At 35.2% G+C, this 27379-nt stretch overlaps 1 protein-coding gene across 1 annotated transcript; it reads right to left on the bottom strand.

The window, feature by feature from the left end:
* Positions 1-8629: 8629 nt before the first annotated feature.
* On the bottom strand, positions 8630-9577 carry LOC105720099 (olfactory receptor 2D2). The gene has a single exon (XM_012456401.2). The coding sequence runs from the start codon at positions 9575-9577 to the stop codon at positions 8630-8632; it is 948 nt and encodes a 315-aa protein (XP_012311824.2).
* Positions 9578-27379: the final 17802 nt, after the last annotated feature.

Raw genomic sequence — 27379 nt, 5'->3', positions numbered from 1 at the left:
TCTGAGAAAACACATGCACACAAACATATGATCTATTTTTATTCTGTCTTACTTATTTGCTCCTTGATTATGTTGCTTTCTTGTAAGGACAGGGTTTATAACATACTTATATCTCCTGCATGGCCTAGCACAGTGACTTAAGCACGGTGAAAATGCAATTAATAGGCCGGGCGTAGTGGCTCATACCTGTAATCCAAGCACTTTGGAGGCCAAGGCGGGCGGATCACCTGAGGTCAGGAGTTCAAGACCAGCCTGACCAACATGGTGAAACCCCGTCTTTAAAAAAAAAAATGCAATTAATATACCTTTGATTTCCCATGAAATAAATTGGGAGTGTTAAATAAGTACAAACATTCAACTATCCAGTATCCCTCCTAGATATTCACATATAATCCCTGCAGAGAAATGTTGACTTACCAATATTTTAGGTTTCCAATATTTAAAACAATTCTGTATTTGTGATTAAATGTGTGAATTAAAAATGATAAAAACTTTTTATCTGTCCACCAGAAGGGTGTCTGTATCATCCAAGAAAATGTGTAAAATACATAACTTCTGCATTTACTCCCTGCCCATTGCAGTTAATCATTTCTATGTAAATTACATAATAGAGTTGGATTAGAAAATATAATAAAAAATACATATTTCTATAGTTTATAAGTTACACTTATAAAATTCTACTTTTTTCTTTAAAACAGCCCTTTGAATTAACTATTGTTATTATTCCCATATTAGAGATTATCTAAAAGATTTTATCTGGTTTCATGCCTTTATATACTACGTGTAGAGTACTGACCCCCAAAATTATATCTTCAAATGTGATATCTCCACTGAACTCAAATCCAATTTCCAATTGCATTCTTCATATCTCTGCATTTATGTCAAGTAGGCATCTCAAACTTTCAAAACATTTTCATAAAACTTGCTTTGGACATGGATGAATCTGGAAACCATCATTCTCAGCAAACTGACACACAAACAGAAAATCAAACACCATATGTTCTCACTCGTAGGCGGGTGTTGAACAATGAGAACACTGGACACAGGGAGGGGAACATCACACACTGGGGTCTGTTGAGGGTCCAGGGGAGGGACAGCAGAGCAGGGGAGGTTGGGGAGGGATAACATGGGGAGAAATGCCAGATATAGGTGATGGGGGGATGGAGGCAACAAACCACATTGCCATGTATGTAAATATACAACAATCCTGCATGATCTGCACATCTACCCCAGAACCTAAAGTACAATTAAAAAAAAAAACTTGCTTTTTTTCCCCTCTTCTACTCACCAGCAAATATTATCACCATTTATTCAGTGACTCAAGCCAAAACCTGAAGAACCATCCTTATTTACTCACTACCTTTCATCCTTCATATTCAACCTATCAGCAAACCTGACAAATGATTTCCAAAACATATTCTACATCCAATTTTCTTTGATCTTATACTGCTATTATCCTAGGCCAAGGCTCAATCATTCTTTACCTTGACTACAGCAGTACCTCCTAACATATCTTCCTATTTCTGTCTTGCTTCCCTATAGTCTGCTATCCATGGAGAATCCTGAGTAGTCTTTTAAATATGTAAATAAGATTATGTCATTCCCTTGCTTGAAGACTTTTCACAGCTTTCCATCACTATTCAAGTAAAATGCAAAACCTTCACTAATTCTACATACCCAACTTGTGCTAATCTCTAACCACTTTTCCAACCATTCTTAAAATCCCCTGGCCTCTCAATTGCATTGATATAATTGAATGATTTTGAACTGTGAATCAGAATCACCTGGAGAACTTTGACGACACATTTAATGTCAGCACTTTTGGCCACAAAGAAGTACTTTGCATTTAAATAATTCTTCCTCAAACAACTATACAACTACAAAAGACTGACAAAACACAGGAAACAAGTGCTTAAAGATACAGGAGAGCAGCAAACACAGGACTTGAAGAGAAAAGGTGGGATGAGGGAAGAACAATAAGGCAAGTGCCACATTCACCCAGGTATTTTCCCCACAGGCATTCATCAATTCTCTAAGAGGAAAAGAGAGTGTTAGCATAAAGTGGCGGTCACTGAAACGAGAAGATAGAAATTAGAATTTGGGGTTGCCAAACATATTGACATTGAGAATCAAATCACAAAGATGAGGGAACCACAGATAAACGAGTCCAAATATTTGCATGCAATATGCTTCTAAGTTGTTTGTCACTCCTAAACAGTGTATGCACAAGAAAAGACTCAGGAAAACTCAGAAGAAAGCAGCATGTGAAAGGCTTAAAATATGAGCTGAGCATCTGGTAACTGATTGGTGCTGGGAGATAGAGGGTGGGGTTTAAGTTTTATGAGGTAGATGACTCTGTGCTTTCAGCTGAGAGTCCCTCAAAGATCATAATTTAGGAACAAATGCAAAGCTAGATAGAATAAGCTTAACAAAGACTAAAACAAACCATCAACTGGATTGAATTGATCTGCTTATCTTTTTACCCTGTCAACAGAAAACTGCATCCCCTTAGGAAGAAAAAATCATCCAGAGCCTCTACAAGGGGAGAATCTAGTGAAAAAATTATAAGACATGCTAATAAAAGGGATAAAAAATGACTGAAAACCAAGAGAAAAAAAATAGAAAATTTATCTATAAATGTTTGTGACATCTGTGACATTTGTTTTGCCAATCTTTTATGGACAATTTATTTGTCTATGTCTAGATATATTGCCATTATCCATAAAAAATTTAGAGGTGATTTAGGTGTTAGAGTTCAAAGTTCAAAATAACTATTATTAATATTTTTAAGAAAAGAAAATTTTTTTCATGAGATAACTACAATTCATAAAAAGATGAATAGACATAAAACTAAAAAAGAAGCTAAACTGAAAATTCACTAGGTAGGCTCAATAACAAATTATACAAAAAAGAAAAGATAATTTATAAACTGTGGTCTTGTTCAGTAGAAAGTATGGAGACTGAAGCACAGAATAAAAAGGAGAGAAAATAAATAAGCATAAAAGTTCAACTAAGCAAAAAGGTCTAAATCATGGTTAATCAGATTTCCACGAGACAAAAATAAAGTAAAAGAGATGCAATATCTGAAAAAATACTAGCTTAGTGAACACCAATCAGATTGCTAAAACAAACAAACAAATAATAAATCACAGCAAAATGCTGTAAAAAGAGGGAATATGTAGGAAGCATCTATACAATCACAAAAATCAGTGAAAGACAGAAGACAGTGGGATAATGCTTTTAAACTGCTGAAAGAAAATTCTGGCTGTATAAATTTTTGTATCTAACAAAACTGTCATTCAAAACTACTCTCAAGGACTTCTACTTTTCACCAAAATTTGATAACAGGAATTGGATTTACCTGTCATCTAAAACAGTAAAATATGAGCACATAAAATACATGAAACAATGATCTTTCAAGACACGGGCATCAAGCAACAAAGGAAAGTGATTGCTGAGAGACTAAAAATAAATGAGGTAAACCTTACGAATGTGTAACAGAGAAGAGAGATCGCAGAGAAAGAGAACCTTAAAGATCTAAAAGGGGTTCATTTTGGCTATTTAATAGAGTCAAGCACGTACATCTGAAGAAACTGTCCAAGGCTGGGGAAATAGCCATCAGAAATAATCTGAGGCAGTATCAGAGGTGCTTGGCATGCACATAGTGTCCATAATAGTTCCTGTTCCCAACATTCAGGTTGGAAAAACTCATAATTCATGGAATATTGGATAGAGGATGCAGCAAGGTCTAATTTCAGTAATGGGGAATACTTGTCCCTAGACTGAGCACTGCTTCAGACCCACCTAACAAATCATACAGCAAAACATAAAAGGACAAAATTATCTTCAAGTAAATTAACTGAATTCTAAAACAGAGCTCAAGAAGATTTATAGGAGTACCAAAAATACCCAGCATTCAGCAAAGTACAATTCACCAAATCTGGCATTCAATAAAATATTCTGAATTATATAAAGAGGCAAGGAAATAATGATTTGTAATCCTTTGAGTATATACCCAGTAATGGGATTTCTGGGTCAAATGGTATTTTTTGTTATAGATCCTTGAGGAATTGCCACACTGTCTTCCACATGGTAGAACTAATTGATACTCCCACCAACACTGTAAAAGTGTTCCTATTTCTCCACATCTTCTCCAGCATCTGTTGTTTCCTGACTTTAATGATCGCCGCTCTAACTGGCATGAGATGATATCTCATTGTGGTTTTGTTTTGGAATTCACTAAAGACCAGTGATGAGCTTTTTTCCATATGTCTGTTGGCCTTATAAGTGTCTTCTTTAGAGAAGTGTCTGTTTATATCCTTTGCCCACTTTTTGATGGAGTTGCTTGGTATTTTTCTTGAAAATTTGCTTAAGGTCCTTATAGATTCTGGATATTAGATCTTTGTCAGATGGATGGATTGCAAAAATTTTCTGCCATTCTCTAGGTTGCTGAACAGACACTTTTCTTTCTTTCTTTCTTTTTTAGTTGTACTTTAAGTTCTGGGTACGTGTGCAGATCTTGCAGGATTGTTGCATAGGTACCCATATGCCATGGTGGTTTGCTGTCTCCATCCCCCCGTCACCTACATCAGGCATTTCGCCCAGTGTTATCCCTCCCCAACCTCCCCACCCCCCACCCCCCAACAGACCCCAGTGTGTGATGTTCCTCTCCCTGTATCTATGTGTTCTCATTGTTCAACACCCGCTTATGAGTGAGAACATGTGGTGTTCAGTTTTCTGTTCTTGTGTCAGTTTGCTGAGAATGATGGTTTCCAGATTCATCCATGTCCCTACAAAGGACACAAACTCATCATTTTTATGGCTGCATAGTATTCCATGGTGTATATGTGCCACATTTTCTTTGTCCAGTCTATCACTGATGGGCATTTGGGTTGCTTCCATGTCTTTGCTATTGTAAACAGTGTGGCAATGAACATACATGTGCATGTGTCTTTATAATAGAACCATTTATAATCCTTTGAGTATATACCTAGTAATGGGATTGCTGGGTCAAATGGAATTTCTATTTCTAGATCCTTAAGGAATAGCCACACTGTCTTCCACAATGGTTGAACTAATTTATACTCCCACCAACAGTGTAAAAGTGTTCCTGTTGCTCCACATCCTCTCCAGCATCTATTATATCCAGATTTTTTAATGATCACCATTCTAACTGGCATGAGGTGGTATCTTAATGTGGTTTTGATTTGCATTTCTCTAATGACCAGTGATGATGAGCATTTTTTTGTATATTTGTTGGCCTCATGTATGTCTTCTTTTGGAAAGTGCGAACAGACACTCTACAAAAGAAAACATACAAGTGGCCAACAAGCATATGACAAAATGCTGAACACCACTAATCATTAGAGAAATCAAAACCACTGTGAGGTGCCATCTCATACCAGTCAAAATGGCTACTATTAAAAAGTAAAGAAACAACAACAATAACAACAAAAACCAGACACTGTCAATGTTGCGGAGAAAAGGGAACACTTCTCTGGTGGGAATGTAAATTAGTTCAGCCACTGTGGAAAGCAGCTTGGTGATTTCTCACATAACTTAAAAACAGAACTACCATTTGACCCAACAATGCCATTACTGGGTATATACCCAAAGGAATATAAATCGCTCTACCATAAAGACAAGTGCATGGTTATGTTCATTCCAACACTATTCACAACAGTGAAGACCTAAATCAACCTAAATCAACCTATTTACAACAGCAAAGACCTAAATCAACCTAAATGCCCATCAATAGCAGGAGATGTGGTACGTACACACCACGGAATACTAAACAGCCATAAAACAGAACAACATCATGTCTTTTGCAGCAACATAGATGGAGCTAGAGACCATTATCCTATCTTAACACAGGAACAGAAAACCAAATACTGCATGTTCTCACTTACAAGTTGGAGCTTAACATTGAGTACACATGGATAGAAAGAATAAAACAACACATACTGTGGCCTACTTGAGGGTGGAGGATAAGAGAGGGGTGAGGATTTAAAAAAAAATGCCTATGGGGTACTATGCTTATTACCTGGATGATGAAATAATCTGTACACCAAACCCCCGTGACACACAATTTACCTATGTAATAAACCGGCACATGTACCCCTGAACCTAATAGTTAAAAAAAAATAAACACAGAATCATCAAGAACTCAAATATTACAGGTAAGACGTTTTGGGTTGCCACACCCATTAAAAAAACTCCAGCAAGCTGAGCTTAAAGCAGAAAATAAGAAATCCATGAAAGGGTAATGAAAGAACAAGCTATAATTACCAAGTTATGTCTAGTGCAGGATTAGGAGCTACAGCAGCTATGTTTCCTTCTAATTATTTCCTTTTTTATTGCTCTTCATTTTTCAATGTTTTTATGTTAATAATCATGATGGGAGCTATTCTGTTATGTATCAAGTAGAAGTGTGAGCTACTTAATATCATGCTGCTATGATAAAGTTCTTAAGGGAATTTTATGTGTTTCCTGTATTAGAAATATGAAGTAATCACTGAAAGAAGAAGCGGATGCTGAGGACAAAATGGGTGTATTTCACTTGTTGACATTTTCAGATCTGCCTTCTATCCTTTTTCAGCTTGCTATGTGCTTCAGAATGTTTGATGTCTTTTATGGATTATGCAAAAAATCTCCTCGTTCCTTAGCTTCTAATTGGAATACAATAACAGGGGATTAGAAGGTGGGTGGAAAATGGGCTTGAGAAATATTTCTTCTCATGGTTTCCTTGCCTTCATATAACCTATGTCCACAGTTCGTGTTTTGTACCCTTAGCGTTTAGCTACCCTTTCCAGGTTCTAATTCCCTCCTCTTAGTCATTCAAACTTACCATCAGTTAGGGCTTCTTACTCTTGGTCTATGTCACTATTCTTGGAAAATGTCACTATTTCTTGCTGGTTTCCACAACCCTTTTATTCATCTTTATGAAGGTGTATCCTGATAAATATGATCCTTATGCTTCTAAAAAGAGTGTGAGAAGGACAGCAGAGCTCATATTCTGCTTCATTGTACCCATGCTCTTCGTTACTCAATTTAAGCACACATACAGGTGCACATGCCAGCCCACATGTAGCATCTAGCTCATAGTAAGTGATTCAGTAATGTCTGTTAATTTGTTGATCATTTGATGATGCAGAGAGACTCTGAAGTACCAAAAGATAAAGGACTTGGAGTAAGATCTGGGATAGACAGGTGATAATAGACAGCATTATTAAAAAGGTAGATTTTACTAGGCTTATAAAATGTGCATGTTTCTCAGGAGATTTCTTTCTTTTTTTTGGAGACAGAGTTTCGCTCTTGTTACCCAGGCTGGAGTGCAATGGCACTATCTCGGCTCACTGCAACCTCCACCTCCTGGGTTCAGGCAATTCTCCTGCCTCAGCCTCCTGAGTAGCTGGGATTACAGGCACGCGCCACCATGCCCAGCTAATTCTTTGTATTTTTAGTAGAGATGGGGTTTCACCATGTTGACCAGGATGGTCTCGATCTCTTGACCTCGTGATCCACCCGCCTCGGCCTCCCAAAGTGCTGGGATTACAGGTGTGAGCCACCGCGCCTGGCCCCAGAGATTTCTTAAGTCAGGTGTCAAAGGACCAACCAGAAGGAAGCATATCCTCCATCCAATTGCTCCATGAATTATTGTCCTTCTCCTTCTATGAAAGAAATGTGAGATGAAGGATAGAGGGAGTGTCTATAGATAAGGCCTGAGAATAAGAATCTTACCATATTTTTATTAATTTTTTATTCACAATAGACATAATTATATATAGTTTGGGAATACGGTATGATGTTTCAATGCAAGTAAACATTGTATAATGATCAAATCAGTGTAATTACCATATCCATCACTTTAAGTCTTACCATATTTTAGATTCACAAAGAAGAGGGCTATCCAGCAAGTTCTCTTTAATAATATAATTTTATTTTATCTAATATATCAAAATATGATTTTCATGCCATCCATTAAAAATTATTAATGACATGGTTTATATTCTATTTTCATATTGGTGTGAAAATTCAAAATCCAATGTGCATGTTTTTCTTTTTTTAACTTGTATTTTAGAATCGGGTGTACACATGCAGGTTTGTTAGAGAGGTATATTGCGTGATGCTGAGATTTGGAAATGAATCCATCACCCAGCTAATGAGTAGGTAATAGGTAGTTTTTTTAAAACGCTTCTCCCTCCCTCCCATAATCTAGTAGTCCTCAGTGTCTATTGTTCCATCTTTGACTTCATATGTACCCAATGTATGAGTGAGAACATGAAGTATTTGGTTTTCTGTTTTTGTGCTAGTTCACTTAGGATAATGGTTTCAAGCTGCATCTATGTTTCTGTGAATAATTTGATTTCATTCTTTTTTATGGTTGCATAGTATTCCATGGTGTCTATGTACTTTTTTCTTCAGAGCAGGAGTGAAAGTTTATTAAAAAGCTTTGGAACAGTGAGGAAGGAAAAGAAAGGAGAAAAAAGAAGAAAAGTACAACTTGGAAGAGGGCCAAGTGGGTGACTTGAGAAATCAAGTACACCAAAATCCAATCCCCCTGGATTGATTCCATGTCTTCCCAGCAAGTCTTTGAAGTAGGAAGCCAACAGGGTCTCTGGGCTCACTATCAGTGTGAGATTCCAAGCTTGCATGGGAAATTTCTTGTGGCTACTTTCCTCAGAGCTCCCTTCACATCCTTGTTTCTCAGGCTGTAGATGAGGGGATTAAGCATGGGAGTCACCACTGCATAGAAAACAGACACCAATTTTTCCTGCTGCTTGGAAGACTTGGGTGTCATGTAAGTGATAATTGCTGATCCATAAAAAAGTATGACCACCATCAGGTGGGAGCCACAGGTAGAAAATGCCTTCAGACTCCCCACAGTTGACTTCATCTTGACCACAGTTACTATGATATGGCCATAGGATACCAGAATTAGAAATACAGGTATGAGGAGAATCACGACTCCCATAAGAAAAATGACCATCTCTGATGTGTGGGTGTCTGTGGATGCCAAGATCAATAGTGCAGGGGCCTCACAAAAGAAATGAGCAATACTGTTACTGCCTCGGTAGGGTAGCCTCAGTGTGAAGGTGGTGTCTACCACAGACACCAGAATGCCACTGGTCCATGATCCTGTGGCCAGCTGGACACACACTTTCCAGGTCATGATGCTAGGGTAATGCAGAGGATTGCAGATTGCCACATAGCGATCATAGGACATCACTGCCAGAAGGGCACACTGTGTACACCCAAAAATGAGGAAAAAGAGAAGTTGAGCTGCACAGCATGTGAATGAAATGACCTTCTTCCGGGAAAGCAGGTGGACTAATGCCTGAGGAACTATGTTGGTAGAGAAACAGAGGTCAGCCAGAGACAAGTTGCAGAGGAAAAAATACATGGGTGTGTGAAGTCGGGAGTCAACATGAACAAGGGACACGAGAAGCAGATTTCCAAGCACAGTGACCAGGTAGACACCCAGGAATAAGATAAATAGCAGCTGCTGGGTGTGCAGGCCATCTGAGAGTCCCAGAAGGAGGAATTCTGTCACCTGTGTCTGATTTATCTGTCTCATAGTTTGTTGCCCTTTTCAGTAAGAAGTCACTATGCGCTAACCATAGGCATGCGTACATATAAAGTTATATAATTCAGAGGTGCAGACTTAGGAATTGCCCCAATTGCTACTGAAAATTTCAAGAATCCCCGTCATAAGATGATCATGTTTCTTTCGTTAGAACATTTCAGTGTTGTAAAACAAACTTTAAAAGATGATGCATTCATCGTTGGTGTCATCTGGCAAGAATAGATTTTTTAAATTATTTTTCTTATTCTGAATACCACGCTTTTCATAATACAATAATAAATAGAGATTGGATTCATCTAGAAAGTTATACCATTTAATTTCAGTTTGTTCTTAGCTAAAACCCCTGAGTCTCAGGTGCTCTTGTCACATCTCCTCTTACCCATTTATGATTGTGTAGATTTCTGTTGTATTTTCCCTGAAAAGACAGACATGAAGGTATAAGAAATCAGAAAGAGCCAAAGTAGTGATATGTTTTGTTTAAGAAACTAACTTGTCTTGTAGGAGCTGGAAAACCAAAGGGTAACTCAGGATACCCTTGGGAATCCTAACTGAAGCCTCAGCTTGATTTCTGTTCAGTCTCAACTGTGAATGAACTTCCAACATAACAGACACACCATCACAACATAATTTTCATTTTAAGCTACCAGCTTGGCTAGTTTCATAGTCAGCCCAAATAGCACTACTCCCCAGCTGTCTCTGCTAAACATTATATGCATTATCTGTCCACTCCTTCCCAAAATTAAAAGCACCTTGAAAATGGTGTCCATGTCTTTTCAACTCCGTGTCCTTTACAAGACATAACAAAGAACTTCATTCCATAAATGACTATTAAATAAATAAATAATTTGATCACATAGTTAAGCAGGGTTGTTTAGAAGGTTTGCCAATATCCCTAGAGAGATTTATAAGAATTTGGAAAAAATAATACAATTTTGTGGAGCTGTTCCAAAAAGAAGGGAAATAAATTTAAAATGTTAAGTTTAAGATCGTATACTCGGGTTGGGCTATCAATCCTTTAACTGTCTGGTCAAAGTATGTCAGAATAATGTTTTAAATACATCAAATAAAATATATAGGATTACCAAAGAAACCAGTTATATCAAAATGCAGTTATCAAAATAATTTTAGAAAACAGATTTGTAAACAGCAATGTATGTGCTTCTTTATTAATACACTAAAGTTTTGAAATGTAGTGGTAGATCTAATAACCACCTCCATTTCAAAATAATGATGAGCTTAAATGTTTGGAGATCTCTTAACAGCTGCAATATAATATAAAAATTCATGTAATTTCTACTGCTGACAAAGGCATAGATACTTCTAATATTGGTATGGGTTGGTCACTTGAATTCAAATTGGAAGGAAACATCAACTTTCAGTTAGGGGGAAAAAAAGAAGTAGCATTTTACTCCAAGTTGAGAAACTCCCTTGGATCTCCAGGAGTTTTCTTTAAAAAAAAAAAAAAGACATAATTACACCCTACATAATCTAGTAACAAAGTCTCAGCATCTGGATTGGTCTGTGAGTCAAAGAAATGAAATATTTTAACTCATAATTGGTCTTAAGAGTAAAGTTGGAATTTGGCATTGGGAGAAAGATCCCTTTTCACTTCTACTTAACTGTTTGGTGCTTTTGATTTTTAGCATTGCTCCTTGCTCAGTTCATAGACAGAAAGACTTAAGCAAATAGTTAGTCCAACATGCATCACCTGTATGACAAAATTCAATTCATAACCCTTCCACCTTTACACGTTACTGGTTAGCCATGGACTCTACACTCCTTTCCTCACTTCCTGGGATTTCTCCTGCGACATCTTTTCTCCAGACAGGAATTCAGTTGTCCTGGGCCAATGTTACCACTAACAACCATTTTGTGAAAAGTTTGATCCAATGTCTCTTCTCTTCTCCACTTTTGTTTTAACTACCGGAGGAAGAATCCTGAAAACAATTTCACCTTACTGTTCTACTTTAACAATGTACAGATTAGTTAAATATTTAAAAGTTTCTTTTTTAACTCAAAATACATGTTTTCTTTATCCTTTACGTTATTCTCCTCTCTTACAAATCTAGGAAAATCTGTCAAAACAAAAACACTCTCATGTCAAATCATATAAACGTAATGGTTACACAATATTACCATTGTATCAGGTAAATGGAGGTGTGGATGTTGATTCAGTAATAAAATAAAAACCAGTGCCACCAAACTCTAAAATCTTTGAAAGGATAAAAATCTCTTACCTAACTCCTAAAAGGAACTCTATATTCCTTCTCAGTTTTGAAGATTATAAATTACTTAATTTTAACATTTGGTTTAATTGTATTGTAAATAAACATGAAATATACATTTTCAGAACAAAAGAAAAACATGGATAAATTGGACATCATCAAAATTAAAAATGTTTGTGCTTCAAAAGACACCATTAAAGAAGTGAAAAGACAACCCACAGAGTGGGAGAAAATTTTTGCAAATTATTTATCTGATAAGGGACTTGTATTTAGAATATATAAGAAACATAATGTGTTAATAAAAAGGCCAATAATATAATTAATAACTGGGCAAAGGATCTAAATAGACATTGTTTCCAGAGAAGGTATGCAAATGGCCAGTAGGAATGTGCTGAATGTCATTAGCAATAAAGGAAATGCAAACCAAAACCATAATGGCATACATTATACCTACTAGGACGGCTGGCAGATTATCATATGAATCAGACATCCCACCAGTAGGTATGTACCCAAGAGAACTGAAAGCGTATATTCTACACAAAAACTTATACATGAATGTTTACGGCAACATTATTCATAATAGTCAAAAAGTACAGTGATCCAAAGAGACAGTCAAATGTCTTTGAATGTATAAAGAAAAGGTTGCATGAGGAGGCTCGTGCCTATCCAGCACTTTGGGAGACTGATGTGGGTGTATCACTTGAGGTCAAGAGTTTGAGACCAGCTGGCCAATATGGTGAAACCCTGTCTCTACTAAAAATATAAAAATTAGCTGGGCATTGTGGCGCATGCCCGTAGTCCCAAGCAGTTGAGAGGCTAAGGCAAGAGACTCATTTGAACTGGGGAGCAGAGGTTGCAGAGAGCCAAGATCACACCACTGCACTTCAGGCCCAGGTGACAGAGAGAGACCTTGTCTCAAAAAAAAAAAAAAAAAAAATATATATATATATATATATATATATATATCCATATAAAGGATTGGACATGGTACAACATAGATGAACCTTAAAAACATTATGTGAAGTGAAAAAAGTAGTCACAAAGGATGACAGGTTACATGCTTCCATTTATATTAACTGTAAAGAATAGGCAAATCTATAGAGAAAGAAAGTAGATTGATGGTTACCTAGGGCTGGGGGTATAGGAGGACTGTTTGATGATGACTAAGGAGTGTATGATTTATTTTTGGAGTGACGAAAATGTTCTAAAATGAATTGTGGTGATGGCTGCACAACTTTGTGAATATTCTAAAAGCCATTGAATTACACATTTTAAATGATAAGTTGTGTAGTGTGTCCAACATGCATCGCCCAAATGTATGGTAATAGTAAGTCTCTCTCCAAACACCCTCAAGCCCAATAACCTTTCCGTTAGTAACCACAGATCACAGCTTGGTATACATCTTTCCAGATGTCTATTAATTCAAATATGCATGCATGTATGTACATGAGTATACACACTTTTGTACTTCAACATATGAGTTAGTGACTTAATTTTCCAGACAATCGCTATATCTTGGAGACACTGCCTGACCAATATATATAGCTCTACCTATGTCTTGCTGTTGATTGCTTTATATTCCACATTACAGCTAAACCAAAACTTAGTTGGCTATTCTCTTATTGATGAACATTAAGATTGTTTATGCTACCACAAACAACTGTGTTATGAACATTCCTATATATATGTGGTTTTTCACTGCTACCAATATATCTGTAAGGTAAACTACAAACCTTCCAATTGCTAGATATAAGTTTTATCAAAGACGAAAGATAGAAGGTTAAGCATATCTTTACTTTTGATAGATGCTGCCAATATCTAAAAAGTGTAGTGCCTAGCAGTTATAGAAGTGCCTACCTTTATTTCAAGGGAAATCAACTCATTCAATAGATGAAACAATACAAACAATTACATCTCTGCTTGATTTCTTATGGCCCCACACTGAATTTAGATTAATTTCACCCTCCCTTATCTATCCACAGGCAACCTTTCCAGCCTTATCCCATACCACCTAACTAGAACACACTACATTTTTACATCCCACTGTGTTTTGCTCAGCATAGTCCCTCTACTCAGAGACACACCCACTAAATCAAGGTATTACTTTCCTTGGGCACTCATCATACTTTGAATATTCAATCAATCTTTTTTAAGCAAATACTATGTACGAAGCATATGCTAAAGACTGGGGATACAGACTGAAAACCCAGTTCCTAAGACCAAAGAATTCCAGCGAAGAGGGGCCAAATTGTTTCATCCCAGTGCCTGGAGTGGTCCTTGGAATATCATAGAGTCACAGCAGATATGGTTTAAAGAATCTATATATTCTAATACATCAAACTAACAAAGAATTGCTTCAAAAGAGAAATATAGTGTATTAAAACAGCTGATATAAAAATAAATTTTAAGAACACAGTAATTAAAACATTGCTACTCTTTGCCATCCATCTGGTAGAAGGTGTTACCTGGTTGGTCCTTAGAGGCTCCAGGTTTTGGTTCAGCTCAGTTCTTCAGACTCAGTCCTCTTTCTGCCACAATTTTCACTCTTCCCAGAGTAGAATTTTCTTTTCTTTTAAGAATTTGATTGCAATGGTATAAATAATGTGTCTAAATCTCAAGGAAAATAAAATGATAGACAAACCATCTTTCTCAGTTTTAACAAAAGAAGATATAGAGCATAAAACTAAGCATCTTTCACGAAATTTAAAGTGATGACTACAGTCAGTGACTAATTTAATGAAAGTGAAGCTACAGGACATTGCTATGACTTTGATCCCTTCTTCATTTGGCTAATAACCATAGCCAGATGCATTTTTAAAGATTCTGTCTAGGAAAAGTATTCTCTGGAAACAATTCCACAAACTTTCCCCATTCCTACCTGTGATACACATAGACATATACATACCAATACACACACTCACAAACAACTAGTCTATCTTAGATGCACAAGTATGCCTACAGCATCTTGTACTTACCTCCATCACAGCTCTTAACAAATTATATTAAAACTATTTGTCTTTCTCTGTGACCGTAAGATAGTCAAGGGCGGAGATCACATCTGAATCATCCTTATTCACAGAAAATAAGATCAGTCATGTACATTATAAGTGTCCAACAAATGTTTCTTGAACTGATTTCATTTGAGCCAAAGTAGCAAGAGATAGAGAGAGGAATGTAAGGAAGCGATGAGTGTGATTTATGACTTGTCAGATGCCAGGAGCTCTCACTGACCCTGGGATTATGCACTAGAAGGCAACACCCCAACCTCTCCTGATTTTTCTTTAAAAATGTTATTCTCCCATGCAAATGTAGAGGACAAAATGTTCCTCCAGGTGACTTTGAATCTGTTCCCAGGGTCAAGAAGCTCCTATAAGAAAATCATGTTCACTGTCAACCTTTCTGTCATTTCATTTTGCCTTTTTCCAGATTTAACATAAATTTGTGAATTCATTTCTATAATAATAAAATGTGTCACTGGATATGGAAAAGGAATACAGGGTCACAGAAACATGCATTATCTAACCTGATATGAATTTTAGGAAGAGGAGACTGAGTAAATCCCTAAGGAACCAAGAGAAAAATACTAAATTTCTCTTCCAATTCCAAGATCCTTCATACTTCAAATCACCTATTCCTTATCATCCATACCTATTTATTTTCTTCCAAGTCAAGTTCAACAAGGCATTAGAACACTACCCAAGGGACCAATACTGACTCCATGAAAGTTCTGCTTATATCGACATAAGGTGAACATCAGGATTCTTCTCACATAATTTCATATCGTAATTGTGGTTTGATAAAGTAGATCCACTGTGGGAAAAAAATACCTTGGCTAAATCTATTCAGAAGATTTACCTCTATGAATCAGATTATTGGACAAAATAAGTTGAATTTTAAAAACCAAATCTATGGTGAGGTTAAAACCAATTCACTCCCAACATATTTCCAGTTATCCTTTCTTTGTTCATCTTATGCCTTATCTTCCCCTCCCTCTAATAGTCTTACCAATATTTTGTCACTTGATGGAGATAAAAAGATCAAATTAGCATGTGAAAGCCAATAAGGACACTCCATTATTGATGGGAAAGTGCTTCAGGTGCACTGGTGGCAGCATGGGCAGACCGCAGACAGTAGGTATATTTTTATAAAGGCAAAGGGCTCAGTAGAATCTCAAGGCAAGAACAAAGCAGGAAGGGGAGTCCCCACATCATGTCCTTCTGCTCCATCCAAAGGTCTTATCATGGACTTCAGGGTATATTGTGTAACAATAGTTGCATTTAAATGAGGTGAATGGCGGGGATACTAGAAGCAGTCTCTGGAGCAGGTGAAGTGCTCAGGAGAGTTCTGAATCATTAGGGGTAATCTTGAGCTGTGCTTCCTCTCAGAAGGTCCCCAAACGGTAATAAAAGGGGCAGAAAATAACATGCAGTTAGCAGTCACATCTCTGTTTACAGGTCCCATCATGAAGTCTTACATGTCTTCTCTTTAGGGAAGCATTGTATTGTTGCAATTAAGTATTTGGTTTCTGGAGGAAAAAATGCTAGGTTGCAAATGTATAATTTTGAGAAAGTTTATCATTTGTAGAGTATGAATGTGATGTGACCTAGATAATAATAATTAGATGAATGTGATTAACATAATGTATTCATGTAGTAGGAGCTCAATAAATACTATCTCTAATTATTATAACCAAGGCTGGGGGATAGAGATTATAAACAGGTATCTGAGTTTTGGCAGATATCATATTTTGACATTATTCAGGAAATCTATTATACATCAATGAATCCTAAACTTCCCAGAAAGATGAGAGGCTGAAAAACCTTCAAGTACTCAAATTATCTTTTTAAAATTCCTCCAAAGAGTACTTGAAGCTGTGTTGGGCATGATGGAGGGAGTGAAGATCAGGGTCTGAAAAGAAGAGAGCCTTTGGCAGAAATCCTGTTCTTTCAGTTGCAGCTCCTGAATAATGACTATCCTAAGACAAAAAGTCAACGGAACATGAACCAGCTCTCACAAAACCTGAGTAGAATATTCTATTAGGTCAAGTTTGTCAATTGGGTGGTTAAAAATCTTCATATCTCTACTGATTTTTCTGTTAGTTCATTTATAAAGTTACTAAGGAAAGTTCATTGAAATACATGCATAAATTTTATATTTAGTTTTGTTATTTTATAATTTTGTATTTTAATCTTAAGTTTTCAAAAAAGTTAAATAGTACAAAAACTCTCATACTTCCCTTACTCAGATTCTCCAATTATTATTTTGTCACATTTGTCTGTATTTATATACATATTATTTTAAGAACTTGACAGTAAGCTATAGGTGTGATGCTCAGAATACAATGAACTACTAAAAATGAATAAGAAAAGTCAGAAATTTCCAGTTTTTTAAAATGGGCAGAAGATTTGATATGTACTTTCAATATAGGAAATACAAATAGCTAATAAGCACATGAAACAGTGCACACATAATTGGCCCCCAGGGTATATAAACTAAAACTATAGTGAAATGCCACTAATCCTCATCAAAAAGGATAAAATGACTGAGGATATGGAGCAATTTACATTGCTTATAGGAGCATAAATTCATAGCGTCAATTTTAAAATTCCACCTGGAAGTATCTTTGAATACAAAGCTAAACATGCCTTCCCTATGACTCAGTAATTCCACTCCTGAGCATATACCTAATCAAGATGAGTGTTTATATCCACCAAAAATGTGTACAAAGATGTTTATAGTATAGCTTTATTCATAGTATCTCACACTGGAAAGTATAAATTTATATGCGCAATAGAAAAGATGAATTTTGGTACAGTCATGCATCAGAATACTATCAAATAATTTTTAAAAAATGAACTACTGCTACAAACAATTATATAGATGAATCTACACAGTGATGTTTTAGTGAAGAAGCCAGGCACACAAAGAAGGGTACACTGTATAACTCCAGTTATTTAAAGCTCAAGAACAGGCAAAACTAATTTATATTTTTAGAATTCCAACTAATGATTACCTTTGAAGGAGTGATGATTTAGATTTAACTGGGAGTCTTGATGTGCTGTGAATGTTCTACATTCTGATTTGCGTAATGGTTACATACATTACATATGTTAACATTTCTTGAGCTAGACTTAAGACTGTATGTATTATTGTATATAAGTAATACCTCATTAAAAACAGAGAGTGAAAAGAGAAAAATGGAGTTAAGCATTTAATTCAAGTTGCTGGGGGTTGAAAAAGTACACAACATTTTCATATATAGACCCAGATGGAAATCTAATGTACAATGAAGTTAAGTCCAAAAATCATCAGGGAAGGGAAAATAATTTATTAAATAATGTTGGTAAAATGGGTTTACTACATAGAGAAAAATAAAGCTGAATTCCTACCTAACATGGTAGAAGAAGGTAAACTCTAAATGAATTAAATATCTAAAAGTTACAAGAGAACAAGGGCACAATTGAATAAAACATAGAACATCTTCCTGACCTAGAGGGAGGCCCTTCTAAACACAAACCATGATAAAAATTTTGATAAATTTGATTTCATGAAAATCTGGTGTTTGTCTTCAATGAAGGACATCGTGGACAAAACCGAAAGATAGATGAAAGAATCGATGAGATATTTGCACTGTTTAAAACCAAAAAGAAATAAAAATCTAATATCAGGAATTCACAATAAACTTCTAAAAACCAATAAATGAAGAGGAAACCCCCAAAAGAAAAAAAGGTCAGAGGTAATAAAAAGGGAATTTATTAAAAAGTAATTTCATTGGGCTACAAGAATATAAAGCAATACTCAAATTCATTAGCAATCAAAGGTATGCAAATTTGAGCAACAAAGACATATCTAATAGGCATACAGCTATTTAAAAGTCAGATACTGTAAAGTGTTGACAGAAAAAGTAGGATATAACACTCATTTACAGTTGGGAAAGATGTAGAGAAGTGTAGTCACCCTGGGAAAAAATCTGGCAATTACTTGGTCACCTTATACTTGCTTGTTCTATGTTATAGTAATTATTGTTAAAGATAGAGCCAAAAAAAAAAAAAAAATTGTCTTGCAGACACATGTGGTACATTCCTGAAATGTTTAGCAAATGTTTTTCCTACATCACTGAGATTATTATCTGACTTTTATCCTTCAGCATAATTCATAAATTTCTTTGTAGGGTTTCTGATGTTGAGACATATTTACATTCCAGACAGAAACCACATTTCATCATAGTGTTTTATTTTTTAAAAACTTGTAGATTCAATTAGCTCTAATTTTAGTTAAGACTTTTGCATTGACTGATAAGTAAAATGAATCCATATTTTACTCTTCTTATTTATACTATTATGTAGTTTTGTACTACTCAAGTTTACACAAGCCTTGTAAAATAAGAGAGGAAGAATTAACTCCTTTTTCCTACTTTTTAGGGAAAATACATAAAGAAAATAATGAATGGTTTCATGAAAGTCTGGTATAACTCAACTATAAAACTACTCAGACCTGGAGTATATTAGGGGAGGTATTTGCAGTTTTATTTTCAGTGATATTTGTCATTTCAAGTTCAGTGATATTTGTCATTGATACAATCATTCAGTTGTATCAATTATTTTATACATTATTTTGCATTTATATCTTTCTATGAATTTACTCACTTCCTCTGTTTTAAAATTTATTGGCATGTAATTGTTTGTAATAGTCTTTCATTTAATGAAATTTTATCTGTAGTTATTTTTAAATACTCTATTTTTTGTGTGATTTCTCCTTTTAAAAGGTATTTTTAAATAAAAATGGTGGCTTTTATCCAAAAACAATGTATTATAAGAGAAAAACATTATTCTGCATAGTTTGCAAGAAAGTCAGGTTTGATTTGTCTTACTTGAAGAATTAACAAAGTCTTTGGTTCACTTTTATTATGCATTTTATTTTCTTTTTTATTTTTTTGAGACAGAGTCTTGCTCTGTCACCCAGGCTGGAGTGCAGTGGTGTGATCTTGGCTTACTGCAACCTCTGCCTCCCAGGCTCAAGTGATTCTCCTGCCTCAGTCTCCCAAGTAGCTGAGACTACAGGTGCATGCCACTATGCACAGCTAATTTTTGTATTTTTAGTAGAGATGTGGTTTCACCATATTACCCAGGCTGGTCTTGAACTCCTGACCTCAAATGATCTTTCAGTAAGTTTGATCTCCAATATTGTCATTATTTTTTGTGTTTCTTATAACACAAAGCTCTCCTACTTAGTTTCAGCTGTCTTTTCTTAACTAAATATTAAGTTGTTGCTATAAACATCTGACTGTTTTGCAGAATTCAGATAATGTTTATTTTAATAGTATTTTGAATGGCTTTTTCCTTTTTTGGTATTTCTTTGGAGGAATGATAGCCCATTGGAGTCCCCTACTTCACTCTTTTCACTTTTAAAATTAATTTGACAGAGTTTTGACTTAGTAACGTTCACAAAGAACAAGTTTGAGATGTTATTAATCTTATTTTTATTTTGTTATCTATTTGGTTCATTTATCCTTTTATCTTTATTTTTTCCCTGACTGTGCCTTTGAATTTGCTCTGTGATTCTTCCCCCAACCAGTAAAAGCATGCAACTTTATTATAACAACACATTTAGAGCCTTCATTGTCATGTTGATATTAGGACAGTGCTAATCAAATTGAACTCCACCATGTAAGGTGTTCACACAGCACTCAAACAACCATGAACTAAAATGAAAGGACAAGGTCTGAAATCAAGTTGCATTAGTCAATTTGAAAGTCAGCATCCAGCACTACTTGCTCATTTTCATTTTTATTTAATTACCGTATAAACAAAGACGCAAGTTTGAAAACTTATGAACCCCTGAGAATATATCTGTTGATGCCATTTTAAATGACAATGGTGTAAGGTTTGGAAAAGGATGAGTATGATTTAGAAACTTTAGTCTGTGGTTTCAAACTAATGAAAAGTGCCCCAGGGTGTCTCAGAGGATGGAAAAAGGTAATAAAGTTTAGGGCTCTAAAAGCTCCAGGGAATGTCCTGTTGACATAATTCTCAGGACCTCACCTTTAATTGTTTTCTCAAAGGAGAAACCGTTGTTCAGAAGTGGAGCCTAGGAGAATCAGAATTTGTATCTTGAGTAAAGTAAAAAGGCTTGGAATGAAGTCAGACTCCTAGGATGACTCTAGTACAGGCCTTGGGAGGAATTGCTCAGGGGTCAACCTACACACAGGTGAATGTCCTTGAAGTGTGGATCTGCAGACACAGAAGTTGCTCCCTTCCGTACTAGATCCTTGGTTCCTTCACCAATGACCTAACAGTGCTAGTCCTGTTTTGTCTCTGCCCTCAGGTGAGAGAGAAGAAGCCACTGATTGATAGGCCTCAAACTGTAGGATTCTGCAATACTTGTTGGGGGTAGGAAGAGGGCAAGGTATTGGGAAGGTGAACTTTGTCATTTTCTGTCTTACACATCGATTTTTCCCTTGCTAGATTCCCAGAGACAATTCAATTCCCACTCTTCTCCTCCAGAATCCCAGCCTGAAAACCCTCCCACAGACTTTCTCCTTCATGGACAAGACGGTTTTCAGAGAAATCGCAGAGGCAGTACCCTCCTACATTACTTTCCTCTTACTGTTAAAAAGGAGCTCTCGGCCGGGCGCGGTGGCTCAAGCCTGTAATCCCAGCACTTTGGGAGGCCGAGGCGGGTGGATCACGAGGTCAACAGATCGAGACCATCCTGGTCAACATGGTGAAACCCCGTCTCTACTAATACAAAAAATTAGCTGGGCACGGTGGTGCGTGCCTGTAATCCCAGCTACTCAGGAGGCTGAGGCAGGAGAATTGCCTGAACCCAGGAGGCGGAGGTTGCGGTGAGCCGAGATCGCGCCATTGCACTCCTGCCTGGGTAACAAGAGCGAAACTCCGTCTCAAAAAAAAAAAAAAAAAAAAAAAAAAAAAAAAAAAAAAAAAAAGGAGCTCTCCCTGATTCTCCCCTGCCCTCTGCTGTCAGCCCTTTGGTCTTCGTTGCCTACCTCAGTTTGCATTTGTTCCATCATCTTCCCAAGTGGATGGCCCAGTAAACAGGCAAGGAGCTGGAAGGACACTAGGAATCTTGCTTTGAGAAGCTTCATCAAGAGCTTGATCATGCGTTTTGTCTAAGAGATATGAAAGAACCAAGAGTGCATGAATACACTGCTGTAAGAATGCTAGCACTGCTGGCTCCAATCTGCTGGTGGCCTAAGGTACATGGAGGAGAGTGGGTCCAATTACAGTCGGTGCTGTCCTCCCAGCATGGGCAAGGATACCCACTACAGGTGCCATCACACATATACTCAATACTCAAATATGCTTCCCATACAAGTCAGGCAGAATAAGTTCCCACGTGACTCAGTCTTGGTCAGTATACAGTTGACTCAGTATCTCCTCTGATACTGTTTAATATGTGGAAGATTTGGTGGCCATGGGAATGCATATAAACAAATATAAAATAATTGTGTGAGTATATCTTGAATATCTGCATGTTCTATGAGATATTAAGTTTGTAAAGCTGAGAGAAAGTACATGTGGCTTGTGATGTGTGTGTGACAAGGAAGAATTCCTTTGTGTGCAGCTCTGTCTCTGTGTGAGACTCTTAAGAGAAGATATCTGGCAAGGACATGTTAATTAAAATGCTATTAGGGCCTTAGAGAGATAACAGATTTATCACCTGTCCTTTCAGTTTGGAGAAACAACCTGCCCTCCGTATCTCTTCCTGTACTCCCTTTCCTCTTTCCGCCTTCTCTCCACATCTCTGAATTCCTGGCCTCTATGTTCAGCTTCCTCTCCCCGATTTCTTCTGAAGTCTATTTTCTTTATTTTATTTTTGCCACTTATTTTCCTTCTCATTTTCTCTCGGCATTAGATAAAGAGATACTTTTGTTGAATTAATTAGAAAAGTTTACAAAGTTACATGAAATCTTCATAGTGTGAAATTATAATTACCCAAGGTCTTCCTTAGAATATGAATGATACTACATTTCATCTTAATTATTCCTTTCGATTTGATTTCTTTCCTGTTTTGAGATTAAGCTACATTCTTCCCTAATCCACATATATACACACATAAATGTATACATCCTATCTTTGAGATATAGCTAACCACGCTTTATATACTCTACCTGAGTTCTAAGTTTTTGTCGTGTGTTAAGAATTATTAATGTGGTAAAGATATTTTTAACAGAGTCATCTCTCATACACATGCTCTCATTCTCTCTCTCTACACACTCATTCACACACACACACACATGCACCGTATATATATATAAATCATACCTATACATGCTATTTTGCAATCTACTATTCAAATTTAGCTGTATGTCAAACATCTTTCCATGGAAAATACATACCTACTTAAATTTTTAACGACATAAGTTTATCATATTATCATCATCATAACCATAACCATCAATGTTGCAGTCATTTCTTTACTATAGTTTCCAGGCATAATGCAAATTTTCTACTAAGTTCTTAATTTAATCTTTACATCTAGATTATGAAGTTATGGTTTTATGTTCATTTTACAAATTAGGAAGCAGACAAAAAGGAGTTAAATTGTCTAAAGCCACAGAGCCTGAAAATGGGGAACAAAGATTCAACCATGTATGTATGACTAAGACATCTTGCACTCTTACCCACTTCTCTTACTGTGTAGGTTCTATTATATAGGAAAATTATAATTTATTTAACATAACACCTATTATTTGACTGTGGGTTGATTTACTCTGGAAATAATTCTGTATGTGAGTATCCTCTGAAACAAAGCTTTGTGCATACCTATAATTATTTCCAGAATATAAAGTCCTGAAACTTGAGCTGTTCAGGAAAAAAGATAAGTTCATTTTATAATTTTTAAATATCTTCAAGATGGCTTGCAGAGAGATTTTATAAATGTACATGCCTACATTTTTTGTATCTGTTCTACTCTCAAAAATATAGTGGGTAATTTCAATCTATTTCACCTTTGCTAATAAAATGAGAAAGAATCAGTAACTACTTGTTTTATTTTACATTTCTCTGATTCTAAGTGAGGGTGAACATTCTTTTGTAGTTAGCTTTTTGGATATTTGAATTTCTTTTACTAATTGCTCATTAAAATTTATTTTTCCAAACTTTCCATTAAGAAGTTCTTCGTATTCTTGATTTTAAAAGCTCTTTGATGTGGTAGTTTTTCTATTTGTTACTTATATTTTCATATATATGTCCTTTAATCATTCATTTAAAATAGCTGTATAACAAAATATACCAATCTTAAGTTAATGGTTATGGTTTTCATGATGTCCATAGAAGGTCCTTTCCCACTCAAAGATTACAGAAAATAATTTAGTCTTTACAACCATAATATGAAGTTGTGGTTTTATGTTCATTTTACAAACGGTTTTCATGATGTCCTTAGAAGGTCATTTGCCACTCAGATTACAGCAAACATTGACCTATTATTTTTCCTAGTAATATTTGGGGATGTTTTTATTTTGTTTTACATTGAGATATTTAATCCATCTAGATTTTGGAGAAGAACTGATGTGAAAATACTTCCTTTCTCAACAGATAACCAGATATTCTAACATCATTTTATTTTTATTTATTTAACTTTTTAAAATTGTATTAATCCATTTATTTAAAGTTCACAAAGAGGCAAATATTATTTATTGTATAAACAGCCAGTATATAAGTTTCTCTTGGGGGAACAGTGATTGAAAAGGAGAATAAAGGAGGGAGAGTGCCCAGGTTGTTCACACTCTTCCATCACTGGGTGCTGGGTTCATAGTATATGTATTTTGTAAAAATTCATCAAGCCATTCTTTTTTAAAAATTTATTTATTATACTTTAAGTTCTGGGGTATATGTGCAGATCATGTAGTTTTGTTACATAGGTATACACGTGCCATGGTAGTGGTTTGCTGCATCCATTGCCCCATCATCTACATTAAGTATTTCTCCTAATGCTATCCCTCCCCAATCCCCTCACCCCCTGCTACTTCTCCCCTAGCTCCCCACCTCCCAGGCCCCAGTGTGTGATGTTCCCCTCCCTGTGTCCATGTGTTCTCATTGTTCAACACCCACTTATGAGTGAGAACATGTAGCTAACACCATTTTAAATAATATACATCTATTGATTTAGATGATACCTTTATCATTTATTCCCATATATACTTGAGTTTGAGTCATTTCTCCATTTTATTCCATTGAAGTATTGATATCTGCACTAGTACGATGCATATAAATTATCCTAATTTAATAGGAAATCATAATATCAGATAGGTTAAATCTCCCCACCCTCCCTACCACTACAATTCTTTTTCATATTTTTTCTCTGAATATATTTATATATATTTGTCTGGGTAAACTTTAAAATTATTTTGTTAAATTTCCCATCAGAGATTATTTATTGGCTTTGATTGTAACTGCAATTAATTTTTAGATAATTACTGGGGGATATTTCTCAAAATATGTTCATGGAATACTCATATCAAAATCACCAAATGGACTTGTTAAATGTTAAATTAAATTGTTCAACCATAAACCTACTAAGAATCTCTAGAGCTCAGAAATTTTTATTTTTAACAACCTCTCACAAAGAGAATTATTAGGAACATTAATATATGAGAATCAATAATTTATTAACAATAGCTATCTTTATAATATTGAAATCTTACATCTAGAAATTAGGTTTATTTCTCCATTTATGCATGTTGACTTTCCTGTATTCTTTCTCAACATATTCACATTAAATTCACACCTACATATTTTGGCAGGGTTGTTATGAATTATTTATTTTTAAAATTAACTTTATAAGTAGTTCTGATTAATATACATAAGAAAAACTATGCACATAGTTACATATATATGATAACTTACCTGTTTACAGATTTCTTATTTATTCTGATCAGTTTTCAGATTGTATTAAAATTTACAAAGAGAAAATCAATCTACAAGCAGTGATCAATTCCTTTCCGATAATTATACCTGTCATTTCTAGTTTATATTTCTAATTTCATTTCATTAGCTAACTCTAGAAAAATAAACAGACATCCTTCATGTAACTCAGAATTTAATGTGAATCTTTCTAGTATTTGACCATTAAGCATGATGCTAGCATTTTATTTCAAATGTGTATTGTTATACAAAAGAAGAAATAATCAGATTTCTTCTTAAAAATGTATACTTAAGTGTCTGTTTGACTAAAAGTACTTATTAAGAGTGAAAGACAAATTTTATCAAGTATCTTTTGAGGCATTTACTATTTTTTCTCATTCTAATCTATTAACATGTAGAATTGTTTTAATAAATTTACTAATGTTGGCCTAAATGAGCACTTATGATAGGAGCTCACTTGACCACAACGCTTTATTCAAATGGAATATGATTGTATCTATACACTTTCATTTTATTTTGACTTTATATCTATTTTATATGTATTTATTTAATGTCAACTTCATTTAAAAACTGACTTTTCCTTTCTTCTCTACAAATGAAATAAATGAAATAGTAATCATAATTCCTTAAAAGTTCAAAATAATTCTAAATTTGTTAAAATGCTATTTTTATTATAATTCAGTTTAAAATATTTTACAATTTCATTTCCTCTTTGACTCATGTGTTATTTAGAATTGTGTTGATTAATTTCCAAATGCTTGAGGATTTTCTAGATATCCTTTTGTTATTGGTTTATAATTCCTTCATGGTCAGGGAATATGCCCTATGTGACTTCAATCCTGTGTTATTGAGATTTGATTTATTGCCTAGCATATATAGTCTAACCTTGGTGAACATTCCCTTTGCATTTGAAAAGGTATATATTCTATACTTATTGGGTACAGTAATCTATAGATGTCCTTTAGGCCAAGTTGATTGTTCATGTTGTTCAAGTCTTCTGTACCCTCACGGATTTTCTGTTTGTTCTATCAGGAAGACTGTTGAAATCTTCAACTATTTCTGTATTTTTCTTCTAATTATCCTTTAAATTACATCAGTTTTTCTTTGTATATTTTGAAACTTCATTAAGTGCATTCACATTAAGTATGATTTTGTCTTTGAGGCGAATGACACTTATCGTCATTAAAGGTCTCTCTTTGTTTCCAGTAATACTTTATATATTCATATATTCTACTTTTCCTATGACTAGTGTTTTTGTGGGTTTTTCATCCTTTTGCTTTCACACAAATGTTTTTATATTTAAAAATGAATTCCTTGTAGACAAAACATTGTTATGTCTATTTTGTCCAATCTGATAATCACTGCCTTTTAATTGGAATGTTTAGTCCATTTATTTTTCATGTAATTATGGATACAATTTAAGTCTACCATCTTACTTGCTTTCTAATATTCCTATCTACTGTTTGTTCTTTTCATATCCTTTTCTTGCATTCTTCTTGAGTATTTTTAAATTATTTCATTTTTAGTTTTATTTTTAACTATAACCTTATTTTATATTTTAATGGTTATTCTAGGGGTTACATTATGCATCCTTGACTGATCATGATCCTCTCTTAATGCTTACCTTCTCTGAGGTATCAACTTAGTGCCAGGGATTTTCAATTAAGATTCTTTATTCTGGC

Source organism: Aotus nancymaae, unplaced genomic scaffold, assembly GCF_030222135.1.
Source record: "Aotus nancymaae isolate 86718 unplaced genomic scaffold, 86718_ANA_hifiasm-v0.15.2.pri h1tg000059l, whole genome shotgun sequence".
NCBI lineage: Eukaryota > Metazoa > Chordata > Mammalia > Primates > Aotidae > Aotus > Aotus nancymaae.
The sequence above is the reverse complement of the archived record's forward strand: the minus strand, read 5'-3'. Positions and strand labels throughout refer to the sequence as shown.